This window comes from Eulemur rufifrons, chromosome 28 (genome assembly GCF_041146395.1).
Source record: "Eulemur rufifrons isolate Redbay chromosome 28, OSU_ERuf_1, whole genome shotgun sequence".
Lineage (NCBI taxonomy): Eukaryota > Metazoa > Chordata > Mammalia > Primates > Lemuridae > Eulemur > Eulemur rufifrons.
Window position 1 is genome coordinate 70,089,880 of NC_091010.1, and position 22,655 is coordinate 70,112,534.

At 56.4% G+C, this 22,655-nt stretch overlaps 1 protein-coding gene across 1 annotated transcript in view; it reads right to left on the bottom strand.

Moving 5' to 3' along the window:
• Positions 1 to 22,655, bottom strand: part of TCERG1L (transcription elongation regulator 1 like) — a 127,583-nt gene that overhangs the window by 36,002 nt on the left and 68,926 nt on the right. Inside the window, 2 exon segments of the mRNA XM_069460561.1 lie at positions 7,421 to 7,509; positions 10,738 to 10,821. Coding sequence (XP_069316662.1) covers positions 7,421 to 7,509; positions 10,738 to 10,821 — 173 coding nt within the window.

Genomic DNA, 22,655 nt, shown 5'->3' on the forward strand with positions numbered 1-22,655 from the left:
ACGCACCTCTGGGGCTGATCTCCCTCCGAGGGGGCCCCCAGCCCACGGGGGCACGCCGGGCACTGCCTGGGTCCCCACAGCCCATCACAGCCCTAGATTCCAGGAGCATCCCTGGCTCTCTGCGTCCCCCGATTCACTTGTGATTTCAAAGCTGTGTGTGGACCCCTGAGGTCTCCCAGGAGCCCTGACCTTGCGGAGAACAAGGACCTTACTGAGGCCCAGTAACGGCAGGTGGACCTGGCGGGAGGTCCAGGCACCGCACCCCACACCGCCTCCCCCGGAGCTGGGGACCTGTGTCCTCCCAGGAGTCACTGCAGGGAGGGCCACTCAGCTGGGGGTCGGGGCTGCCTTCCAGGGTGGGCTTCGCTGACATCGCTGGACTGTGTCAGGGAGGGGATTCGCCACTGTGTGCCTCAGCGTCCTCAGTGAAGGCCGGGGGACAGGGCCCTCCCACCCCAATTCTAGCTTCTGTTCTTCTTTCCTCCTTGTTTTCTGATCTGGTGCCAGGACCCCAGTCATGGCCACTGTTGGTGACCCCCACCCCACAGACTGACCGTACCAGGCCGGGCGCCCGCCCCCATCCTGAGCTCTGGCTGCCCGGGATCGGGGCCACACCTGCTCTGACAGCCGGACTTGGGGGACGCAGCAGGCCCTGCTTCTGGGAGCCCCATTCAAGGCAAATCCCACGTGGGAGGAAGGACCCAGGGGTCCCAGGACACTTCCCAACAGACCAGACGGCGTGTGGTGTTGGTTATTGGGAGAAACGCCGCCCCCGAACCTCCCTCTTGTTAAAACACCTGCACTCTGGGTTTTCCGAAACAAGAGCCGCCCCACGGCGCGGTGGCCCCACCACTGTGGGACGGAGGCGGCGATGCCCAGCGCTCACCAGGAAGCGCCCAGCTCAAGACCTGCTGATCTGAAACAGAACCAGGCATGTGCAATTCAGCCACAGCCGGCGGACAGGGAGCCCCAGGAGCTGGGCAGGTGACGTCCTCTCGTGGCGGGAGGAAAGGGCAGGGCGGCCCGGGCCAGGCTGACCTCGGGCAGGAGCCCTCAGACCCACCTCAATTCCTCCAGGCATCCTGGTTTCCACAGGGAACCCTTGTTCCCCAAAGACCAGAGCAACCCAGGGGGCCTGGCTCCGCGTCTCTCTGCTGGGGCACCTGGTGCCCGGTGTGGGCCCGCACCTCTCCCGGGGGACTCCCGGTGGAAGGCCCCAGCCGGTTCTTCACGTGGCAAACCCAGTTCATTTTCTCTGTGAGATCCTGACGTATTTTCCCCGCTGGCCTCCGAGCTCTGCTATGAACCTCAGAAAGAGGCTTTACGTTTGGGACTCCGTATGTATTTGGACAAATTCTCCCCAGATCCATCGGTCTTTGCTGTAAACCCAGGGGGGCAGGAGCCGCGCTGACTCCCCAACTTCCCAGTGCCGGGGTTCAGAGACGCCCCAGCACGTCCCAGTGCAGGGACAGCCAGCGCCCACATGCCCCGGAGTGCAGGAAATAGTTGCCACCACCCAACTCCTAACGCCAGGAGGAGTGGAGCTAATCAGGACTCAATAGGGGATCATTGCCCAGGAGAGGGCAGAGCCACGCAATTACCTGGCTCACGTCGATATCCAGTACAAAGGCCTGTCCCCCCCCCCGGGAGGCCTGCGCAGCTGGACCGAGAGCTGGCGGCAGGTAAACAAACGTGGCTCCCAGGAGAGACCTGCCCATCCACTCGCCGTGGCTGGGTCAGCTGCGTGGAGCCAGCCGTAACACGCAGAATTAATTCCATGTGCCGTTTATGCCCGCCCTAGCTACTGTGTACACGCTCCCCTTCTTTCATCACACTGTGTCGCTTCTGGACAGCTGCCACACGCTCTCTTCCCCGTAACTGTCCCCTGTCCCAGAGGATGCCATTAGAGCATCAGAGCCACTTAGGTCTGGCGCAGCAGGTCCACACGTGGCAGCCGTAAGAGGTGAAGACCCGGATTTGACACAGGGAAAACTGGGGTCGTCGCTTGGCTGTGCAAAAGGAGTCTTGTAATCCAACCGCCCTTCAGACGGCAAACCCCGCAGTGTGAGCTCCGAGGTGTGGGCGACATTCCTGCCCCTCTCAGAGCGTCACTCTGGGCTCACTGGGGAGGGAACCCGAGCCCCACCCACCCCAGACACACAGGGTGCCCTGCGGGCCAGGCCCCGTCCCAGGCGTGTCCTGTCTGCTCATCCCGCCCGCCAGGGCTGAGGCCTCTCGGAATGGACGGGCAGAGGCCGGCGCTGGGCCTGGGTGCTGCTGTGTGACCACGTAACGTCTCTCGGCTGCAGGACGTGGGCAGTGTCATCCTTTCTGCAGACACTGGTTGTGCCAGGGACATCGCAACAGCATGACCTGCTGGACAGAAGGTCCTGGAGGAGCCAGGCTGGACGCTGCACAGCCGGCGTCTGGGACCGGCGGGTGCACGGCCTCAGCCTCCTGAAAACAACCGCCTGGCACTTTGGCACTTTGGCACTTTGGCACTTTTTATTTCCTGCTCCCGAAGGGGAAGGGAGACTCCACCTTCATCCTCTGGGGTGAGAGACGCACGGGAAGGTCCTGGGGAGATGGCGAGCGCGGTGGTGCCGGCTGGGCTGGGAGTGCTCCCTCCTGGCTGCCAAGGGCCCGGGCAAGCCTGGGCTCACACGTCTGTGCTCCCGAAGTCCTCACCTCTCACTCTTTGCATAATTCTGGAAAGATTTTATCCATCAGTCTTTAACTATCTCACACAAACTTATTTTCTCGTTGCCAAACAATGGGCAGGACCAAAACGCCAGCGGTGGTCAGCGGCCACTGAGGGGCAGCCCGGAGCCCTGGGCGACTGTCCGTCCGGCCGTGCAGAGAGCGGACACAGAACCTTCAGGAGGCCTGTCGGCTGCCAGGGCGTCTCCCACCTGCCGCCCGGGAACGACGGAGGCTTCCGGGAGCTCACGTCCCGCCTCGCAGTGCGGATCCCGACGGCAGCTTCCCCGCGCCTCCCGCACCTGCCAGCTAAGCCTCGCTGACATTTACGGCAGCGACAGCGTCCCCTCCCCGAGCAGGAGCTCCTCCCCTGTCCCTTCTCTGACATAATAAAAGACTTGATTGTGCAGAGGGGACAGAGTGACATTTGGTTTCTCTTCAGTGCTATGTATTCAAAGAAGAGTGATGTGCCGTCTACAAGTTTGGGGAACAATGGTGCACAGGAGACAGACGTCTGCCGGCGTGGCCGGGCCGGCGTCTCTCTTAATAGCCACAACTTCCAACCACCTTTCCTGTCAAACACCATCCACATGCCTTCTGCCTGCTGAAACCTTCCTTCCATTCCAGAAAAGTTCTACCAGCTTCATCCCAGAACATGGTTGTAATATTGATTCTTTGAAGGTCAAACATGTTTAATACCTGCATTGAGAAAATCCCGAGGATGTATTTTTAAATGTTATGCCCAATGAATAGCTATGAATTAATAAAAAGACGTCCTCCACAGGTACTAAAATATCTCAGTGAGAATCAAAGACAAGTTACTCACACACAACCAGGAGCACCCAGGAGCGTCCCTGGGACTCGGGGACACTGACCAGCTATGCGCAGGACGCTACAGCACAACGGGCCACCACAGCACAGCGCTGCCCGCCGCTTCCCTCTCCCAGGCAGAAACGCAGAACCAGCGGTGGGCTTCCCGCTGCCCACCGTCACCGGCGTCGTCGGATCGCACCTGTGCATCTCGGCCGTGCGCCGTGTGCGGCTTCCGCTGTAGCTGCTTCTGCTTCTTACGACAGAACCTGAATCAGCTTTGCTGGAAGTGGCACCTCCTGACGGTGTCAACGCTCTGAAGGAGCCGCATGTCCTCCTCTGTCTCGAGGCACTGGCATCCCTTCCCAAGTCACTCGACAGGGAACCGGGGCCTGTGCTGTAGCAGGGACAGGACACTGACCAACACGCGCACTGCGTCAACCCAGAACGTTTAGAAAATGACATGATGCTAAAACCAATGTCCAATGTGTTTTTATTTCATAAAAATAGCTAATTATTTGTAAATCCATAGTCATTTAAGTAATTTTAAGATGCTAACTAGTCATTGGCCTTGATATTTATCATTGCTTGAGCCAGAAGCTCATGGATTGGACACTTTGTGGAGCGATCACCTTTGAAATTTCCCCAGTGACATCAACGACTCCAAGAAAAACATTTTAATCACCTCCCAACAAGACGGAGGCTGAATTCCCTCAAAACTACCATTTGGGGCCGGGCGCGGTGGCTCACGCCTGTAATCCTAGCACTCTGGGAGGCCGAGGCGGGTGGATTGCTCGAGGTCAGGAGTTCGAGACCAGCCTGAGCAAGAGTGAGACCCCGTCTCTACTAAAAATAGAAAGAAATTATATGAACAACTAAAATATATATATACAAAAAATTAGCCGGGCATGGTGGCGCATGCCTGTAGTCCCAGCTACTCGGGAGGCTGAGGCAGGAGGATCGCTTGAGCCCAGGAGTTTGAGGTTGCTGTGAGCTAGGCTGAAGCCATGGCACTCACTCTAGCCCGGGCAACAGAGTGAGACTCTGTCTCAAAAAAATAAAAAAAAAAAAATAAATAAATAAAAATAAAAATAAAAATAAAAAAAAATAAAAAAAAACTACCATTTGGGTCAGTAGCCAAATCACAAGAAGAAGAAGGAGAGAGAGATTCCTACAGAGATGAGAACGATGCTGTCCTAGCGTCAGCATGCCTGAAAACAGAGCAGATGTGAAAAGGTTGGTTTCAATTTCGTCGCAGGAGCTGGGTCTTCCCCTGCGCGGGGTAGGACCTCACTGGCACGAGAGCGGACGTGCGGCCTCCGGAGCCCGTTGTCTTCTTAAAACACTGGACCTCAGGTCATGCTGTCCTTGGAACCACCACAGCACGAAGCCGAATGGTTTCTGAGTGGCGGAGCTGGGTGTGGAAGTAATTCCAGACTCCGGAACAGTTTCCAACGGCCAACCCGGCACAGGCAGTCAGACCAGAGCGCCTGGATGACTCTCTGATTTTACTCATGGTCAGGGCATCGATTCTGCGTCTCTCAAGTGCTGAGCGTCACCTGGATACTTCCACGGGCCGCACATCCGGCCACCTCTCTCGGCAACGACAGCGGCAGAAGGGGCCGAGCACAGTCGGGAGTAACCCAGGATGCTGCCGTCCGCCCGGGCCGTCCACAGGGACGCCGAGCTCTCCAGCAGGGAGCAGGAGAAGCACCACCCCCTGCGCCTGTCGTTTTTAAACCAGTTTCTACAGACTGACCACTCCGTAGGGTATTTTCCAGCTGGAGATAACACGGCCCGGAGCCAGCACTCCACTGTACGGGCGTCACTCGGCACGAAGACCCGGAGGTCAGAGGTCCTGGGGCCCCGGCTGCTCTTCCTCTGTGCTCCCAGGCCCGAGCCCTCACCAACCCCCCCTCGGTCCCACGGCTCTGCTCCCAGCCATCCTCCCCGACGCCCACTCCGCACCCTGCTTCGTTCCGTCCTCAGCAGTCCCCCATCAGGAACCAGCAGGACCTGCTCACGGTCCTGTCCTGGGGTCAGGGTCCCCCCGCCCGTGTGGGCCAAGCGCCCCCATTCTCCTCCCACACCCCGGCACGCACTGCGCAGGGACAGCGTGCCCCACGTCGCAGCCACGCGGTAACCAACAGAGCGGCTCAGCTGGGCCAGGGCCCCGCCCTGCTGTTTGGTTCACGGGTGAACAGCCCACAGAGAAGGTAGAGCGACAGCCAGGTGTCATTCAGCACTGCGCTGTGACTCAGCCTTAAGGAGGAAGAGCACCTGCAGCGTCCACAGGGAGAGGTTCTGTGTCCAAAGTCCTGTCTTCTACATACCCACAGTCCCCCCAGGGCAGCATCCTGGGAGCAGGGTGACAGGTGCACGCAGTCTTCCAAATCTACCCCAGGCCCCCAAACGTCATTTGTGCCGTGTGCCTGTCTTGGGAACACATCCGAGCATTGGGTGACAGAAGCTCTGCAACAGTCTGTGCTACGACGAAACACACGCACAGTCACGGGCCGTACGACATTCAGTTCTGGTCACCCACGGACTGCATACCAGACAGTGGTCCCACAAGATCACAATGCCTTACTCGTGTGCACCTTTTCTATGTTTAGATACACACACACTCACCGCCCTGACACGGGGCCACGCGGCCAGCAGTCTCGCACCAAGCGGGCGTGTGGCCCAGGAGCCACAGGCCACCGCACCCCAGGGCCCGTGTGCAGTGGGCCGTGTGCACCCCCACCCGTCCCTTGCCCAGTCCATCTCTGCCGCCTGCCTATTCCCGAGTTGTAGTCTTTATCATAACCCTGCAAGTAAGTAAAGCGCTTTCCTGAGTTCTGTGACTTATTCTAGCAAACTGTCGTGACGAGGAGAGGTCACAGGACCCCAAATGTGTAGACAACCGGGCAGAACTGCAGGCAGCCTGGGGACCCCGCCTGAGCTGGTGTCTAAAGTCGGGGCAGCCTGGTGGCCCCGAGCGCTCAGCCTGCGGGGTCTGACCTAACTCAGCAGGGTCGGGATTGAACTGACTTGCTGGACACCCAGGAGCCAGAGAACTGGTTGTTGGAAACAGCACAATGTCTCCTCCATAGGAGGCCTCAGCCCCGAGGACCCCAGGGTGCAGAGGTGCCCAGCCGAAGGCGGCAGGCTGGAGGCCACCCCTGCCCGGCCATCCCTCCCTCCAGGTGAGAGCAGAGTTGTCCGTGAAGGACAGGGGACGGGGCACAGCTTGGGGCAGGGCAGCCCAGCCGCCAGGGGGGCCGTCACTTCCTGTGCTGGCTGCGCGGGGCCCCGGGGTCGTTAGCAGACAACTTCTCCTGCCTTTAATGTCACGCACATTAAACTGATGCAAGCGGCTGCTATTTCTATTCTTTAAATGAGCTGTTCCTCCCAGTTGTATGCTGCACTCTAATCTTCAGGTTTTAAAACTAATTTTTACTATAATAACCTTTTTATTCTGCTTCCAAATGACTCCATTATAAAAGGGCATTTTTAAAAACCAAAGACGGTGGCTCCCGCGTGGAGGGTGTCTGGAGTGCGGCGCTCTCGGAGCGGAGCCCTCACAGGGCGGCGGGGCCGGGCACGCCTGTAATTAACATTCAGTGACGACTCTTCTCCGACTGGGGGAAGCGTTTTCTCAGACGCTGCCTTTCACCGGCTGCACAGCAGCCCGGCCGTCTACGCGGCCTCACACACACATCAGGGCTGGGTGACTTATCACGCGGATGCTATCTTTCTTTCTGCAGAATGTGACAATAGTGTAGAATTATACCTGCCATGAGTTGCAAATTCATTTTCTAAAGCACAATGTACCTAAGGAGCATGCATTTTCTCTTTGGTGACACTGGCAAATGCTGGGACAAGACACTGCCATTTGTCCTCGCTCTGGGGCTTTGCGGCGTCTTACCAGGGGGATCCGGGCACGGGCGTGGAGGCCACGGGCCTGCTGCCTCTGGCCGCGCTGTCCTCTCCTCTCCCGGGCATCGGCGGGGGCTCCTTTCAGCAGCAAGAGAAGGAGAGAGCCGTCTTTAGTTTTAAACGCTCGTCTTCGATTACAGGCAACCAAGGGAAGGACAACAAAAGCCTCCTGCAGACAGACCTGCCCGCGGCAGCCCCCGATAATGACCTTCTCGGGACAGCAAAGCCATCGGGCGGGGCGGTTACGTCGAGAATACAGAGTTAGGGCACAGCAGACTGTGGAATAACTTGGACAAAGGCACCCCCTCGTTGTCCCAAGCTGTCTGCGCCACCTGCTTTTCCAGGGACAGAGACACAGGCAGCCGAGAGGGGGCATCTGACGCCCACAGTTTTGGGGGCGGAACTGCTGGATCTGTCTCCGGCAACGAGCCGGCGCCGCGGCAGCAGTGACTGTGCCACGAGAAACCACGTTCAGTGCCAGGGAGCCTCGCAGCGGGGCTGGCACGTCTGGGGCTGCCAGGGTAGGAGCAGTGACAAGCCCAGATTCGCAAATGACGACCCTGCCCCTCGGCGGCGTCTGGCTGCTCCCAGCGGCTGGCACCTCCCCAGGGCAGCCAGCTGGGGACAGGGGCTCCGGGGGCAGCTTTGCTGTGTCAGGTGACCCTGATGCTCGTCAGGTGTGAAAAGCATCACTCTGCCTCCCTCTCAGAAAACAAAGAATGTTTGAACATGACATCACCTGGAATAAAATAAAGATTTATTACCTAAAATTAAGAAGAAAAAAAATCTGTGGTTGAGGCACTTGATCAGTGCTCACTGTGGAGGGGAATCTGGAGAGGAGTCAACGCAGTTCGAGGGTGGAAAATACGGCCAACCCCAAGGCCGACAGAACCAGAGACCCGAGAGCCAGGTGAGCTTGTGCAGCTGCACCGAGGCTGGGCAGGCCTGGGATCTCTGCTCAGCACTGGGCAAACGCACCCACGGCGGAACTGCAGCGTCACACTGAGGAATTTTAACAGAAATAAGAAAGTATCATCAAAATTTTGGAGATGAACTCACAGCAAGTACAGCAAACGCTAGTGGTCAGAAACGTCTTTCTTTTTTCTTCTCCCAGCTGTTTCCATGGTTTTAATCTCAAACTTAAAATGCTGTGATAAAGACTGTGCTCTCTCTGTCTTGGCAAACCAGGTGAGATGAAAAGACAGCAGTGCATTATTCAAAGCAAAAACCTGCTCCTGAGCTGAGAATGGCAGGTGCAATTAAAACTCTAGATTCATTAAAAAATGTGAATGTCATCCTAAAATTCCGGAATCTCAGCTTTTACCGTCATGAATGTCAGTACTTTATGCGACAGTGTAGGTCACCAACCATCTGACCGACCAAAACTCAGTGAAGTTGAACTTCCAAAGCCCTGCTGGGCGCACCCCACACGGGGGGCGGGGACTGCACCACAGCCCCACACACCCGTCCGTGGGCCCCAAGGGCTCCACTGGGACCAGGGCTCATGTTCGCCGTCTCAGCCACCTTCCAAACACCGTAGTGAGGAATGTGCTAAGTTACGGAAGCACAGCAGCATAAAATTCAAACAAAAAGTGAAAAGGACCCCAAGTATCTGCACGAGCCAAGGTGAGGTAAGTCCAAAGAAGCACATGTGCCCGTCAGGCCCTTTGGCAAACTAGCGATAAGAGTGAAGCTGCCTCTTGCCAACCGCGCCATCAAGAGCACGTGGCCTCGGCCGGAGCCCCCGCCAAGCAGGAAGCACGAGAAGTCCCCAGAAAAGTTCCTGCTCGGCCTCTGGCGTGCAGGTGGTCCGGGCAGGGCGCCGTGAACACGCACAGTGTCGACCAGAAGACAGGCGCCGCCTTCATGCCCGGTCCCGGCGTTTCCCCGGGGCCTGCCCAGGCACTGCACTCATCTGGACAGATAATTCCGTTTAATACATGATCTGTAACTTACGTTGTTATCCTTAAGTTTGTAAGTCTAAGGAAAAAAGTGTTTTAGGTTTTCTGGTAGTAGGAAATATCTTTGTTCCCTATGAGAAAATAAAGTCAGGATAAACAATTAGCATAACAGGGAGCACCAGAAACACTTGCCTTGGAAAATATATATGTTAAGACCAGAGTTTATATTACCAATCCAATTAGAGAAATTAGAGGGGTTTCCATTATGAAGTTAATTGAACAACAGAAACTCAACAAGCAGTCTCTGGGCAGTAGATAATCTCAGCTAATTACTCCCACAAATACAGCAGGGTATAACTTGCGGGGGGACCCACGTTTAAATCTGGCAGCGTCGGGATCCTCTACCGATAATTGCCAAGGTCGTCTCCGTGAGGTGCCCGCGGTTATGATTTCCAGTTGGTGATAAAAATGGCTAATCATGGTATAAAACTCCTGTTCCTGCTAAAGTAGTAAAAGTGAATTAGACTCGCAGAGCCCAGTGATAGAGAAAGTATCTATTTAGGGCACTAGAAAGGCTGTCTGGGTAATTAATATGTAATTCTGTCCTGGATGTTGATCTCCTATGGAAAAATCATACGTCAGGCAGCAGAAGTTTGCTTTGCACTAACATTTGTGATCAATTTCCAGGGTTCGTGGCGGGCACTGGGATGGGAAAGGGGAAGGTGGCCACGTGGCGACCGTGTCCTGCAGATGCTCTGGAGGGGCCAGCTCAGAAAGCAGGGGGGTGGGAAAGCCACGGGGCCTGAGGCCGGGAGACACCTGACCGAGGCAGCGTGAGACCGAGTGTGTCCGACCAGAGCCCCTGTGGTATGGGACAGCCGGGAGCAGACTCGGTGTGATCTGAGGTCTTCAGATGTAGCAATAAAACTGACTCCCTCGGGGCAATCACAGGAAGGACGGTGCTGTTAAACACATTAAATGCATCAAATGCAATGTCCTGATCCGTCTTTAAGACGACATTTGGCAAACAGGCAAAGAGAATGGCCTAAAATTAGAAGTTTTGGGAAAAAACAAGCGTGTGCTGGGCTCTGTTTACCCCCGCCTAAGTGGCGTCTGTCTGCCTGCAGCCCGGCCACCTGTGTGTCCTCTGTCCCCTCTGAGAACAGACACGGTCCGTGAGGAGCCAGAGTCACTCCTGGTGGAGTGGCCCAGTGGGCTCCGGCCTCTGATGGGCAGAACTGGGCTGGGCTGCTCAGTGCTCTCTGAGGCCTTCCCGGGCCCCCAGGCTTCACCAGCACCAGCCGCCACGCCCAGGCCGTGTGGGAGGCAGCGTGGGGGTGCCCAGGCCTGACCCTCCAAACCTGGGGTTTTGCGTCTTGGAGACACACACGGTCCAGAGACTGACCTTGTCCTCCGCGTCTCCAGCCCGGCTCTTCCTCTCCGTGTGCAGCACCAGGGCAGGGGGGCAGGGCGCGCGGCGGCAGAGCCCCTTACTTCTGTCTGTTGGACCAAAGCAATTGCCATTAACATTCCATTGTCACAGCAGTTTGGAAAGCTAAGCAATCAAAGACAAAAAGCAGCCTTGAAAATTCAGAGGCTGGCAAACATTGTGCATTCTGCAGGAAGGTGGCATTGTCACGTCCTCTGGATGGAGGTCTAGTGACAAAGCTCTCATCCCAAAGGGAGGGCAGCCGCGGTGGATGTGCAGGGAATCGGAGGGCTGGGCCCCTCGCTGACACAGCCCCCGCCCGACCCTGGACTTCCAGGCCCAGCCTCCAGCCGTGCGCTCCGGGCCTGTGTGCAAAGGTGCTCGATCGTGCCCCGCCCCCGCCCCGGACTCACACAGCCCCTGGGGAAAGACGCTGAGGATGGTGCCCAGAGGAGAGGCCCCCAGCTTGGCTGCTGTCCACCTGTGACACCCTCAGGGCCACGTGACCTCTCCCAGCAAATGGCTGGGACACTGCCCACGGCCCACAGCCCTGGTGGGCTCAGGGTGGGGGTGCTGTGCCAAGGTGTGTGGGCGCCCAGGGCTGCTCACGCACGTTCCCGGGGGCCCAGGGCTCCGGGCAGATGGAACCTTCCTCCAGTGACGTCAGCCTGCTCCCTAGACTCCATCTGTGCCATGCGGCACTGTCTAAAATGCCACCGTCCCTGCTTTGTGAACCAGACCACATGCGTCACGGGTGGGTAGGGCACAGGCCCTCCGACAGCGACCAGGGGCTGGCGTGGGACAGCGGAACCAGCCTTGCTGAGGCTTTGGTAGCCGGTGACATGAGGGGCCGCCTTGGGCCTGCCCTGCCGGGGTCGGGAGGGGCTCCAGGCTGGCCAGGCCCCCCAGGTGACACGGCTTGCTGATCACCAAAGAGGGCACAGGCTTTTGTCCAGAGGCCAAATTACACAGCACTCTGACAAGTATTTTTTGGGGGGAAGGAGGACAAAAAAGGGAAAAAATTGTGGGATTCTGAAAATGAGAACAAAGGTTAAGTTTTCATCTTTTCCCCAAATGTCTAAATAACCTTTGAAATTTTGCAAATAGCTTTAGTGAAAGATAACAGAGATTGACCACTGTTTAATACTAAGAATGAAAAGAAAACCCTAAACCATCTAACCGTGCAGCAACCTAAAAATAGGCGAGTTCTGGAGGAAAAGCCTGCAGGAGTCTCGTGGGTTTGCAGAGCAGGAGCCTCTGGGCGACAGAAACTGCCAGGCGGAGCTCCCGACCGCCGGCCGTGAGAACGGTCTCGGGCGTGTTCCCTCCCGGCAGGAGGGAGGAAGGGAACCGGCGAGAGTCACTCCACACGTGTGTGCGCACACCACGCACACCACACACACACCACGCACACAGGAAGGGCGTCCGTGGCCTCCTCCACGTGGCTGCAGCTGTGCTCGGGGGCAGGGCGGGGGAGGGACAAGGCCGGGAGCCCCCAGCCCATCCCCCTCTTGCTGCCTCCCTGAACCCACTGCAAACTCGGGTTCCCTCGGCACCCGTCCTGGGAAAGAGGTTTGTGGGAGGGGCCACGTGGGCTGGGTCCCCGCATGGGGCCCGGCCGTCACCTTCCTGGCTGTGGTTGAGGAGCCAGGTGGTCAGCGGTGTCCCTCTCCAGGGGCAGGAGGCCCCTCCCTCAGACAGCGCCCGGCCGACAGCTGTGCTTCAGACACGGAACAGCGACACCAGGCAGCCCCGGCTGGGCCCCACGACCCCGTCCCCAGAGTGTGGCATCTGGAGCACACAGTGGCACCTGGGTCCCATCCAGGCTCCCCTTCATCTGGTGAGCGGATGGACAAATGGCCAGAGAGCGTTGTCACCACATCAAGGCCCTTGTCCACTGCTGTCACTGCAGAGTGTCCTGGCCGCAGGCTCCCCCAGGGACCAGATGGCCGGTCCTGAGCTCAGGCTGTTGGCAAACCAGATACGTGCGAACCCCTGACCCCGCCAGGCCCCGAGTGCCAGCGCCATCTCTACGTGTGTCGGGCGGAGCCTCTGCCTGGCGCTCTGCCTTCCTGAGCTGACCACAGGGCCCTGGGCAGCCAGGGCCACCACCAAGTGACACCTCAGCCTAGCAGGGCCACATGCAGGCCCATTTCCAGATCCACCCTGGGGAAGGAACCCTCCGCTCTCATTGAACTGGGTAATCAAAAATAAATTCGAGGGAAGAAGAAATATTTTCCCGTCACTCACAGTGGTACCCAGAGCCCCTGGAGTGCACGAAGCCTTTCAAAGCTCTGCAGGAATCCCTCCCCGAGGCCCGTTCCTTGTCAGGTGGGACGGGCCCTCCTCGCCCAGCCCCGTTTCTGCTCCCTCCTCCACCAAACGGGATTAGGTCACTGCATCTTGTCCCAGAGTGGGGCTAGCAGGTGGGGACAGCCAGACCTGAGGAGACCTTGTCTGACCACGAGAGCCGGCCACGCAGGGCCTGGGCCCGTCCCTGTCCCTCTGCTCCACCCTGCAACCCGCAGGCACCGGGGGCGATGCCGGGGGAGGTGGTGCCCTCCCTGCCCTCAGCCCCCCAGAGAGACCCAGCCCAAAGCAGGCCCATGTTAGAGGAGGAGAAAAGTGAAACGTGAACTCAGACCTGTTTTGGGACTGGATACGAACAGGTGGATTTTCACTACCTAAGAATGAGCCAGAAGTCGTTTGGTTTAAATTTCATCCAAAGCGCAGCAGAGAAGGGGCATGTGTGACGGGCTGTGCAGGGAGACAGCGGGGTGGGGTGCGCTTCGGCTCTGCACCCCAGTCCCCTGTCTGCAGCCTGGTGGCCACGCCTGAGACACACAGCCACCGCGCTGGCAGGCAGGTGTGTCAGCGTCTCCCAGGAACCTGGAGAGAAACGTGCCGCAAAGCGACGCGTGCGGACAGCTGGCAGCCGTGAGCCTGTTCTGCCCGTCTCAAGCCAGAGCAGGGTGGCCACACCCCAGTCCCCACGACTCTGAGAAAACATATCAAGACACCGCCTGTGCTGAAAACAGCTGATCTTTGTAAAAATCAGATCTTAAAATCTGGCTTCGAGATAAACGGATTTACACGGTTCCTCCTGAGTGCTTCTCGGAGAAGGTATTTCTGAGGGTCGTTTCAAAGCCCTCATCGCAGACACACACCCCGCAATACCTATGACAGATGCGTGTGCCCTGCCCCGAATAGTTTTCTGAATAACGGGCACTTTGTAACAGCCATCGATTTTGCAGCTACCTTGGAGGTGGGAGAGTGAACACCTGAGGCTCAGGTGCGTAATTGGGTCTGCGGCTCGGCCACCGCTCCGTGGCAATGCTCGTGCTACGGCTCCCCGCGGGCCACTTGTGGGGCCCACTCTGACACGCTTAAGTGATCTTTGCCTTGAGCCTCTCCACAAACTCGGATGATGTTGCCGTGAAACACTCCCCTGAGTGGCAAAGAGAACTGGCTTATGGGGGAAAATCAACAAGTTGTGTGGCTGTGGGCGCTCAGGCACTTTGGGGAGCGCCCGATGCCCGTCCGCCCTCCGAGAGAGGCGCGCTGGTGATGTCTCCCCGGCCGCTCGTGGATCGATCGAGCCGGCCCTGTGATGTGAAGAGCTCCCGGCAGCCGGGGCGCATTTTCCTGCGGGCAGAGCTGGGAGACAGAGAACTGGGAAGGTCGCAGGGAAGCCTGGAAGGAGGAAAATGGCCGTGTCGGTCATCTGACAAGTGTTTATTTACTGCTCATACGGAATCCATCGCAACCCTTGATGTCGGTGGGACAGCTGGGAGACAGGGGTGTGAGCAATCCGTTCTTCCCTCCAGGTGCTGCAGGAACTGGGGAGGTGTCTGAGAGAGGAAGGCACAGCAGGGTCCCTTGAAGAGCGGTGGCGATAACTTACGCCCTTGAAAAGCGTGTGGCATTCCAAGCCGTGCTCCATCCTTGGGCAAGACCTGGCTTTGCAGACTCTTGGCACTTAGCAACCAATCACCTTGTTTCTCTAAAAAAAAAAACAGTGAGGTGGCTTTGCCTGTGTCCTAATGAGAGGTCATTGTCTGCAACAGCTTTCTGGCATTTTCCTTCTTGGTCATTAGTCCAGATCGGAGTCCCCAGAACGTGAAGACTAAGAGGCACCTGGTGTCATCTGGCGTCAGGTCACACAGATAGAAGGGCAGCGTATAGGTGTGCAAGGCCAGTCAGACAGGTGGTCTTGGTTCCCAACGTGAGCAAATGCTGCTTACACGGAATAAAGCACTAGAGGATTTTTTTTTAAGATTCAAAAATACGCTTCCTAAAAAGAATTAAAATAAAGAACTACTGCAGACAAATCGAAATTGTCTAACTTGTCAAAAAACTATTAGAAACATATCAGCCTCTCCTAATTCAGAGGGTGATTCTGAAACTCAGGCTAATTTGAATTAAAAAACCACTGACTTCCTGTGACCTCAGCTTCCTCATCCATAAAAGGAACTGCAGTCCCAGCTACTCGGGAGGCTGAGGCAGGAGGATCACTTGAGCCCAGGGGTGTGAGGCTACAATGAGCTGTGACAACGCCACTGCGCTCCAGCCAGGCCACAGAGCGAGACTCTGTCTCAAAACAATAAAAAGCAACTAATGCCTTGAGCTTTTTCCAATTCTGGGATTCTAAAAGTCAACAGGACCTCTGGCACTATTTGGAGTAAATGTCAAAGAAACAGAAGATGCAGTTACAACCGCGCAGAACTCTCAGAGCTTTCCACCTCTGGCTTCCCGTCAGGGGAGGGACTCACTCGGGGAAATGAATGAGCCTCAAGAACAGGGTAGAAGAGAGAATGCATTTTTCTATCCAGAGAGCCAACAGTGACCACTGATGTACGTCCGTTGGGACCGGCCTCCGCTGATTTTGGGATTAGGCAGGGACTCTCCTCCTAGACTGGGGACCCCGATCCACAGATGACCCCGACAGTGGCTTCCTCAGGTGCCCATGAGGTCAGAGGAACATCAGGATGGCTCGAGTCCCCCACTGCTGTCGGCCTCTGGCTGGTACGGGAAGGTTCACAAGGAGAATCCACAGCACCAGACCCTCTAGGCACCTCTGCAGGCAACGTCCCAGGGGTGACGATAACAAGTGCACAGGGAATTGCTTGGAAATGCCTGTCGCCCAGTGGCCTCCGTCCCGGGGAGAACGCTGGGCCCCGGCCAGACGTGTTAATGGGGAGGGGTAATCCCGGAGCCCCTGGGCCCCGTTTCTGTGTTTGCCACAACCTAGTGGCCCCGTTTCCATGTACGGATGTTTTTACCTCCAAGAGCTGCTGACGTCTCGCCCACCTGCGGAACTGTCTCTGGGAGAAGAACAGATGATACCTTAGTCCCGCACGCTGTCGCCCGTGAGCACCGCTCTGAGACCATTCCCAAGCTGCCCAGACACAGCAGGCACAGTGACCTCATTTTACACACGAGAAAAGCAGAAAAGGTGAGTCGTTTTCCAGGTTACAAAGTACGCCAGCAGGGAGGGCTGAAATTATTTGTCAATTCAAGCAGTACTGAGCTCCTCTGAAAACCTGATAATAAAATAAAGGGAGATGCAATTTATGCTTAAGATAATAAAAACAGCCTACTCAGGGCCCGATGCGTGCGGCTCTAATGAGGCTTGGTGGGCGCATCGATTTCCAGAGTCCGCCTCCCCAGTAAGAGCTGGACCATCAAAGGAAACCTCCGTCCCTGGGCAAGTTTGCGAGTCCAGTGCTGACGCTGCCCAAGCGCTGGCCCCGGAGCAGGACGGAAGCAGGAGAGACACAGATTTCAGGGATTAAAAACAAATAAAACCGAGAGCACCCGGGGCCCGTGGGGTGCTGGACTGGGAGGGTGCTGGGCCTAGTCGGCCGCTAGGAGAAGGGGTGGAGTAGGGAGGGACAGGCCGGAGAAGCCCCCTGATCCCTTTCTCTGCACGGTGCCCCCCAGAGACACCCTGGGCACAGCACAGACTCCCCACTGCGTCCTCGGGGTGGTGTCAAGAACGCAAAGCACTGCTGGGTGGAGTTTGTAAGACGGGGGGGCGGGGGGACTGAGCAGCCGCCCTCCAGTCCTGCCAGCAGCGGACTGGGGAGGAGGAGGTGGAGGGACACGTTCCTGGGGAAGCCTCCCCCAGGCTGGGCTGTCCCCCACTACAGGAGGAGCTGGTGGTCACAGTGACCCTGTGCAGCCAGAGTTCTCCCCACCTCCTCCTCTCCCTGGGGGACACACAGGTGGGGTCTCAGCTCTTCTTGATGCCTGTTACCAACAGAGCTGCTGACACAGCTGGGAACGTGAGACCACAGGTCAAACAACCAGACTCTGGGGGCACAACTGCCACGGCCTCAACACAGTGCTGGGGACGGTGGCATCTGACACACCCTCACTGGGTCCGACGGAGACGCACAGCCCCAGCGCAAACAGCAGGCCCCTCTCTGCAGGGCTCTCTCGGGGAAGGAAGAAGGACAAGGCCTCCGTGAGGTACGGGGGAGACACTCCCCCCCCCCCCGCTCGGGCAGCTGGTGGGCACAGATGCCGCCCGCTGCCCCATGGGGGAGGCCCCCCCCAGCCAGGCGCCCACGGGCTCCCGTCTGCCCTCCCCCAACCGCGGCTGGCAGCCCAGATCCCAGAGCACCTCCTTGAACTCCACTATAAATGAAGATGATTTTCTTATAAACAGCAAATCATTTCTGAGTCCTTCTAAATTTTTCATAGGTAGTGATTTCAGAGTTGACAAGCTGCAGAGAGAATTAATTTTCTACCCATTTTTAACATCCCGCAGTTCTTTCTGCAGGAACAAAGGGCTGTAAAACACTCAGAGGGGAGGACAAGAGCTTGGTTTCCTCCACAGGAAGGGGTCCTGGCGCTAAGGGGTGACTCCCCCCTGGAAGGCAGCGCTGCCCCCCACAAGGGGACTCCACCCTGCAGCAGGAGCACCCCCGCAATGTACCCCCCTCCACCCCCAGCCAGAGTTTCCGGATGATCGGTGTCCCGGGGAGATGATGGACCATTTCCACCAGAATGTTCCAGAACCCAGGGCGCTCTGCTTCTCCGGGGAATGCAGGCCTCTGAGGAGCAGGACGCCAGGCTGATTCAGGCACCGCTGCAGCACACAGTGGGCATCCGAAGGCTGAGGGGACGGAGTGGCAACAGCTGCCCCTCCCGGCAGGAAGCTGCCTCCTGACGTGGCTAGCAGCGCTGGTAGGGCAGTGACAGGAGCCGGCTTCAACGCCGCGTCCCTCCCGAGAGCGGCTCCCCATCACCAGGTGCCGTGGCCACCCAGGAGCAGGCTGCGTCCTGCTGTGCGGAGAGGAAGCTGACACCTGGGCACAGGCGTGTCCAGAACAGTCCACGGAGCCAGCTCCGGGGTCCGCCTCTCTGACCTCAATGAACACGGGTTCAAGGAATGAGGGAAAGAGCTGCCCGTGAGCCCCACGTGATTTCAGAAATGATGTTCAAAGTTCTCATCTTTATCCCAAAGTAGGGATGTTCAAGGCAAAAGAGACACGATCAGACAATTTCTATAAGAAAACAAAAATCTGAGCACTCTGGTGTGGGTACACAGGGGACCAGGTAGGACCTTGCCCCGAGCTTGGACCAGGAAAGAAGAGATGGGGGTGGGGCTGGGGAGGAGACAGAGACGTGGGTGGACAGGGATGGAGGTTCCGTCAAAGCGGGAGGTGGAGGCAGGAGAGATCCAGGTGAAACTGTAACCATCGTTTAAACGTTTCCCTCCAGCTGTTTCCAAATGGGAAATCCACAGCACCCGGCTGAGCTGCCTGAGCAACGCCCACCTTGCAAGGTGGTCCGGGAATTCATCTCAGCCTCCGCTCTGCCAGGCCCTGCGGTGCTGCTGCTCCGAGCTGGTCGTCACCAGAGTTGGAGCCGGGCTCGCGGCTGCTGTTACCCTGGCATCGGCGCTGGCACCAGGAGGCTCAGGTGCCCGAGAGCAGACACACATGTACACAACACACAGGTACACACACAGACAAAACATACAAATTGTGCCTGACGATGGCGTGTAGCCACCATGGAGGATAAACGAGTTGTCCATAAACACGCTGCCCAGCTGTGTCACTCTGTGCCCCACACTCGCCAGAAAGGACTGGAAGAAAAGCTGATGTGTGTATGGAAAAATGGACAAGCAAAATGTCGGCGTTGTGACTTTTTGTACAGGTGACATCAGAAACACCTGGCCCTCCTGTACGGGCATACGCCACGCTCTGCTCCCACAGCGTGGGCACCTTGCAAGCTGCCCGACGTGTGGCGTTCCCTTCCGAGAGCGGGAGCCTCCAAAGCGACTCTGCCTCCTGCTCCTCCGTGGGTGTCAGCACGTCCACAGTGTCAGAGGACAGCGCACTGGGGCCCCACACCCGCCAGCCCCCCGGCGACGCAGCCTCGGGGGCTCACGGCTCCAGCACAGGGCAGCGGGCTCCAGGCAGACACCAGCTAAGGCCAGCGTGGGTGGGTGAGCGGGGTCCCGGCGCGTCTCTCCGAGTCAGCACTGCACCTGGGGCTCCACTGCCACTGGCTGCTCTGGGTCCACACTCCCGCTTCTTCCCAACTTCGTCCCGTCTTTCTCATGTGTGACGCTGGGTCTGCTACACGGCTGCCACCAGCCTCTCGGACCTCTGCTGCAGTTTAACATCGTTACTACCCATTTCTCCCCTCCAGGAACGACCCTGGAAGGTGCCGTTTTATCTCAGTAGCCTCTGCATCCCAGGCAGCCTCCAATTCTCTCTCCCTCCCTTCCGTCCTGGTCTTTCTCGGGCTTCCGCGTGGGCTCCCCAGAGCTTTGACCAGTGGCGGCTCTCAGGGCCGCGGGGAGGGGCTAAGGCTGCAGCCTGGTGGGGGCGCTGAGCTACGGAGCCCTCACCCACCTGGGCGCGGCCCTGTCCACGTGCCCTGTCCACGTCCCCCTGAGGACTCGGCCCCGCAGCTGAGCTCCCTCCAGGAGCCACCCTGGACACGGCTGGAACCTCGGCGTGGCAAGGTGACCATTTCACTCTGAACAGAGTTGTGTGTGAACAAGAGAATGGCACAAATGACATTCCTGGGGGATTAGCGGGGACTTCCCTGGGCCAATAGAGGAAACAAAGCGGCCGACGTGAGGCCCTTGAGGTGGCTCTGGAGAAGGACGGCACAGGCTGGCGTGTGAACACCCCTGTCCTCTAGCTCAGCTGTGACACAGGATAACGAGCACCTCACAGCCCCGAGTGTCTCCAAACAGCTCGAACACCCAGTAGACGGTGGCTGTGCTCCCAGGGCTTCCCCTCGAAGGCGAGACTCCCGACCACGCAGGACAGGACCCGGCTCCCAGGCATGCGTCCGTCTGTCTGTCCACAGAGCCTGGGCAGAAGCACAGGCCTTAGTTTGGAAACCGGGTGTGGAGACTTCACCCCACATCTGCGATACGCCTGGTCACACCGTGGGGCCCTGGAAAGCACTCATAGTGCCACAGCCGCCGCGCCCCCAGGGAGCTCCCGGGCCCCTGGGGACCCACTCCCGAGACACCTGCCCCCTTGTAACTGCTCTGGGGTTGGACGTGTGTTTGCACACTCGACGGCTCTCTCTTCTACCCAGTTAAATATTAATAACAGAATCAACAGATGGGACTCCACTGCACACTCCAAAGAGCCACAAATTAATTGTTTAATGAGAAAACAAAGCAATTCCGATAGAGCCATGCTCACTACTTCATCGGACTCGAGTTTAGTAACTCAGATGTGCTCATTAGTACTGTTTTCCTCCCTCGGGGACGCGCTCTGCGCTGCCGTCACCCGGTGCCATCTCCTGGCAGCGTCAGCCCCGCCCGGCAGCTCCTCCCCAGACAGCAAGGGAGACTCTGGCGCCAGGTCACTGTCACAGTCCTGGGCCCCAGGCCTTCTGTGGACACACACACCCCCGTCTGCACCTGGAGGGGCCTGTGCCCACAGCCAGTCAGGCCGAGCAGGCTGGCTGGGGTCCTCAAGCGGCCACCTGGGCATGGGCCACACCTGTCCCAGTCACCGTGAGAGGCAAGGCCACGTGAAAGGCAGAAGCATCGGGTTTCTTGGTCTGAGTTATAAATATAGAAACACTAAAATCTGCACCATTTCAGTTTTTTTTTGGGGGGGGGAAGAATTCATTTTATTTTTATTATTATTTTTTAAATTTCAGAATGTTAGGGGGTTCAAATGTTTTGGTTACACAAATTGCTTTTGTACCATTTGAGTCTCAGTTAAAAGTGTGCCCATCCCCCAGGTAGTGTGCACTGTGCCAGCTGGGTGTGAATTTACCCGTCCCCTCCTCCCCCCACCTGCTTCATCTGATGAGTGTTATTTGCATATATGTTCTTAAGTGTTGATCAGTTAATACCAACTTGGTGGTGAGTACCCGGGGTGCTTGTTTTTCCATTCTTGCAATAGATACTTCACTTAGTAGAATGGGCTCTAAATCTATCTAGGATAATACAAGAGGTGCTAGATCACCATTGTTCCTTATAGCTGAGTAGTAAGTACTCCATGGTGTACAGATACCACATTTTATTAATCCACTCATGTATTGATGGGCACTTGGGTTGTTTCCACATCTTTGCAATTGTGAATTGCGCTGCTATAAACATTTGAGTGCAGATGTCTTTTTTATAGAATGTCTTTTTTTCGTTTGGGTAAATACCCAGTAATGGGATTGCTGGATCAAATGGTAGTTCTACTTGTAGCTCTTTGAGGTATCTCCATACTACTTTCCACAGAGGTTGTACTAGTTTGCAGTCCCACCAGCAGTGTATGAGTGTTCTTATCTCTCCACATCTACACCAACTAAATAGATGGAAAACATACCATGCTCATGAATTGGCAGAATCAACATTGTTAAAATGTCCATACTACCCAAAGTGATCCACAGAGTCAATGCAATCTCTACTAAAATATCAATGTCATTTTTCACAGATCTAGACAAAATAATTCTATGCTTTGTATGAAAACAGAGAAGACCCCATGTACCTAAAGCAATCTTAAGCAAAAAGAACAAATTGGGAGGCATTAATTTACCAGACTTCAAGCTATACTACAAGGCCATAGTAACCAAAACAGCTTGGTATTGGCACAAGAACAGAGACACAGAACAATGGAACAGAACTGAGAACCCAGATATAAAACCATCCTCAGATAGCCATATGATCTTTGACAAGGCAGACAAAAACATACACTGGGGAAAACAATCCTTATTCAATAAATGGTGCTGGGAAAACTGGATAGCCACATGTAGAAGACTGAAACAGGACCCACACCTTTCACCTCTCACAAAAATCAGCTCACAGTGGATAACTGACTTAAACTTAAGGCATGAAACCATAAGAATTCCAGAAGAAAATGTTTGAAAAACCCTTATAGACATCAGCCTAGGCAAAGAATTCATGAAGACGACCCCAAAGGCAATCACAGCAACAGCAAAAATAAATAAATGGGACCTGATCAAATTAAAAAGCTTCTGCACAGCCAAGGAAATAATCATTAAAGTGAATAGACAACCTACAGAATGGGAGAAAATATTTGCACGCTGAACATCCAATACAGGGCTGATAACTGGAATCTATGTAGAGCTCAAGCAAATCAGCAAGAAAAAATCAAACAGGCCCATTAAAAAGTGGGCAAAAGACATGAACAGAAACTTTTCAAAAGAAGACAGACTAACGGCCAACAAACATATGAAAAAATGTTCAACATCTCTCATCATCAAGGAAATGCAAATCAAAAGCACAATGAGATATCAGTTGGTTTTTAAACTTGTGTTTTCAATCTGAGAACACCCTGAACAGAGGCGTGAAGCCCGCCGTGTGCCGCCAGAGTCTGAGGAGCACAGCCCTGCTCTCCCCCAGGGACGCCCCTCTCCAACTGGTCAGCAGCCGGGTGACGGAGCCA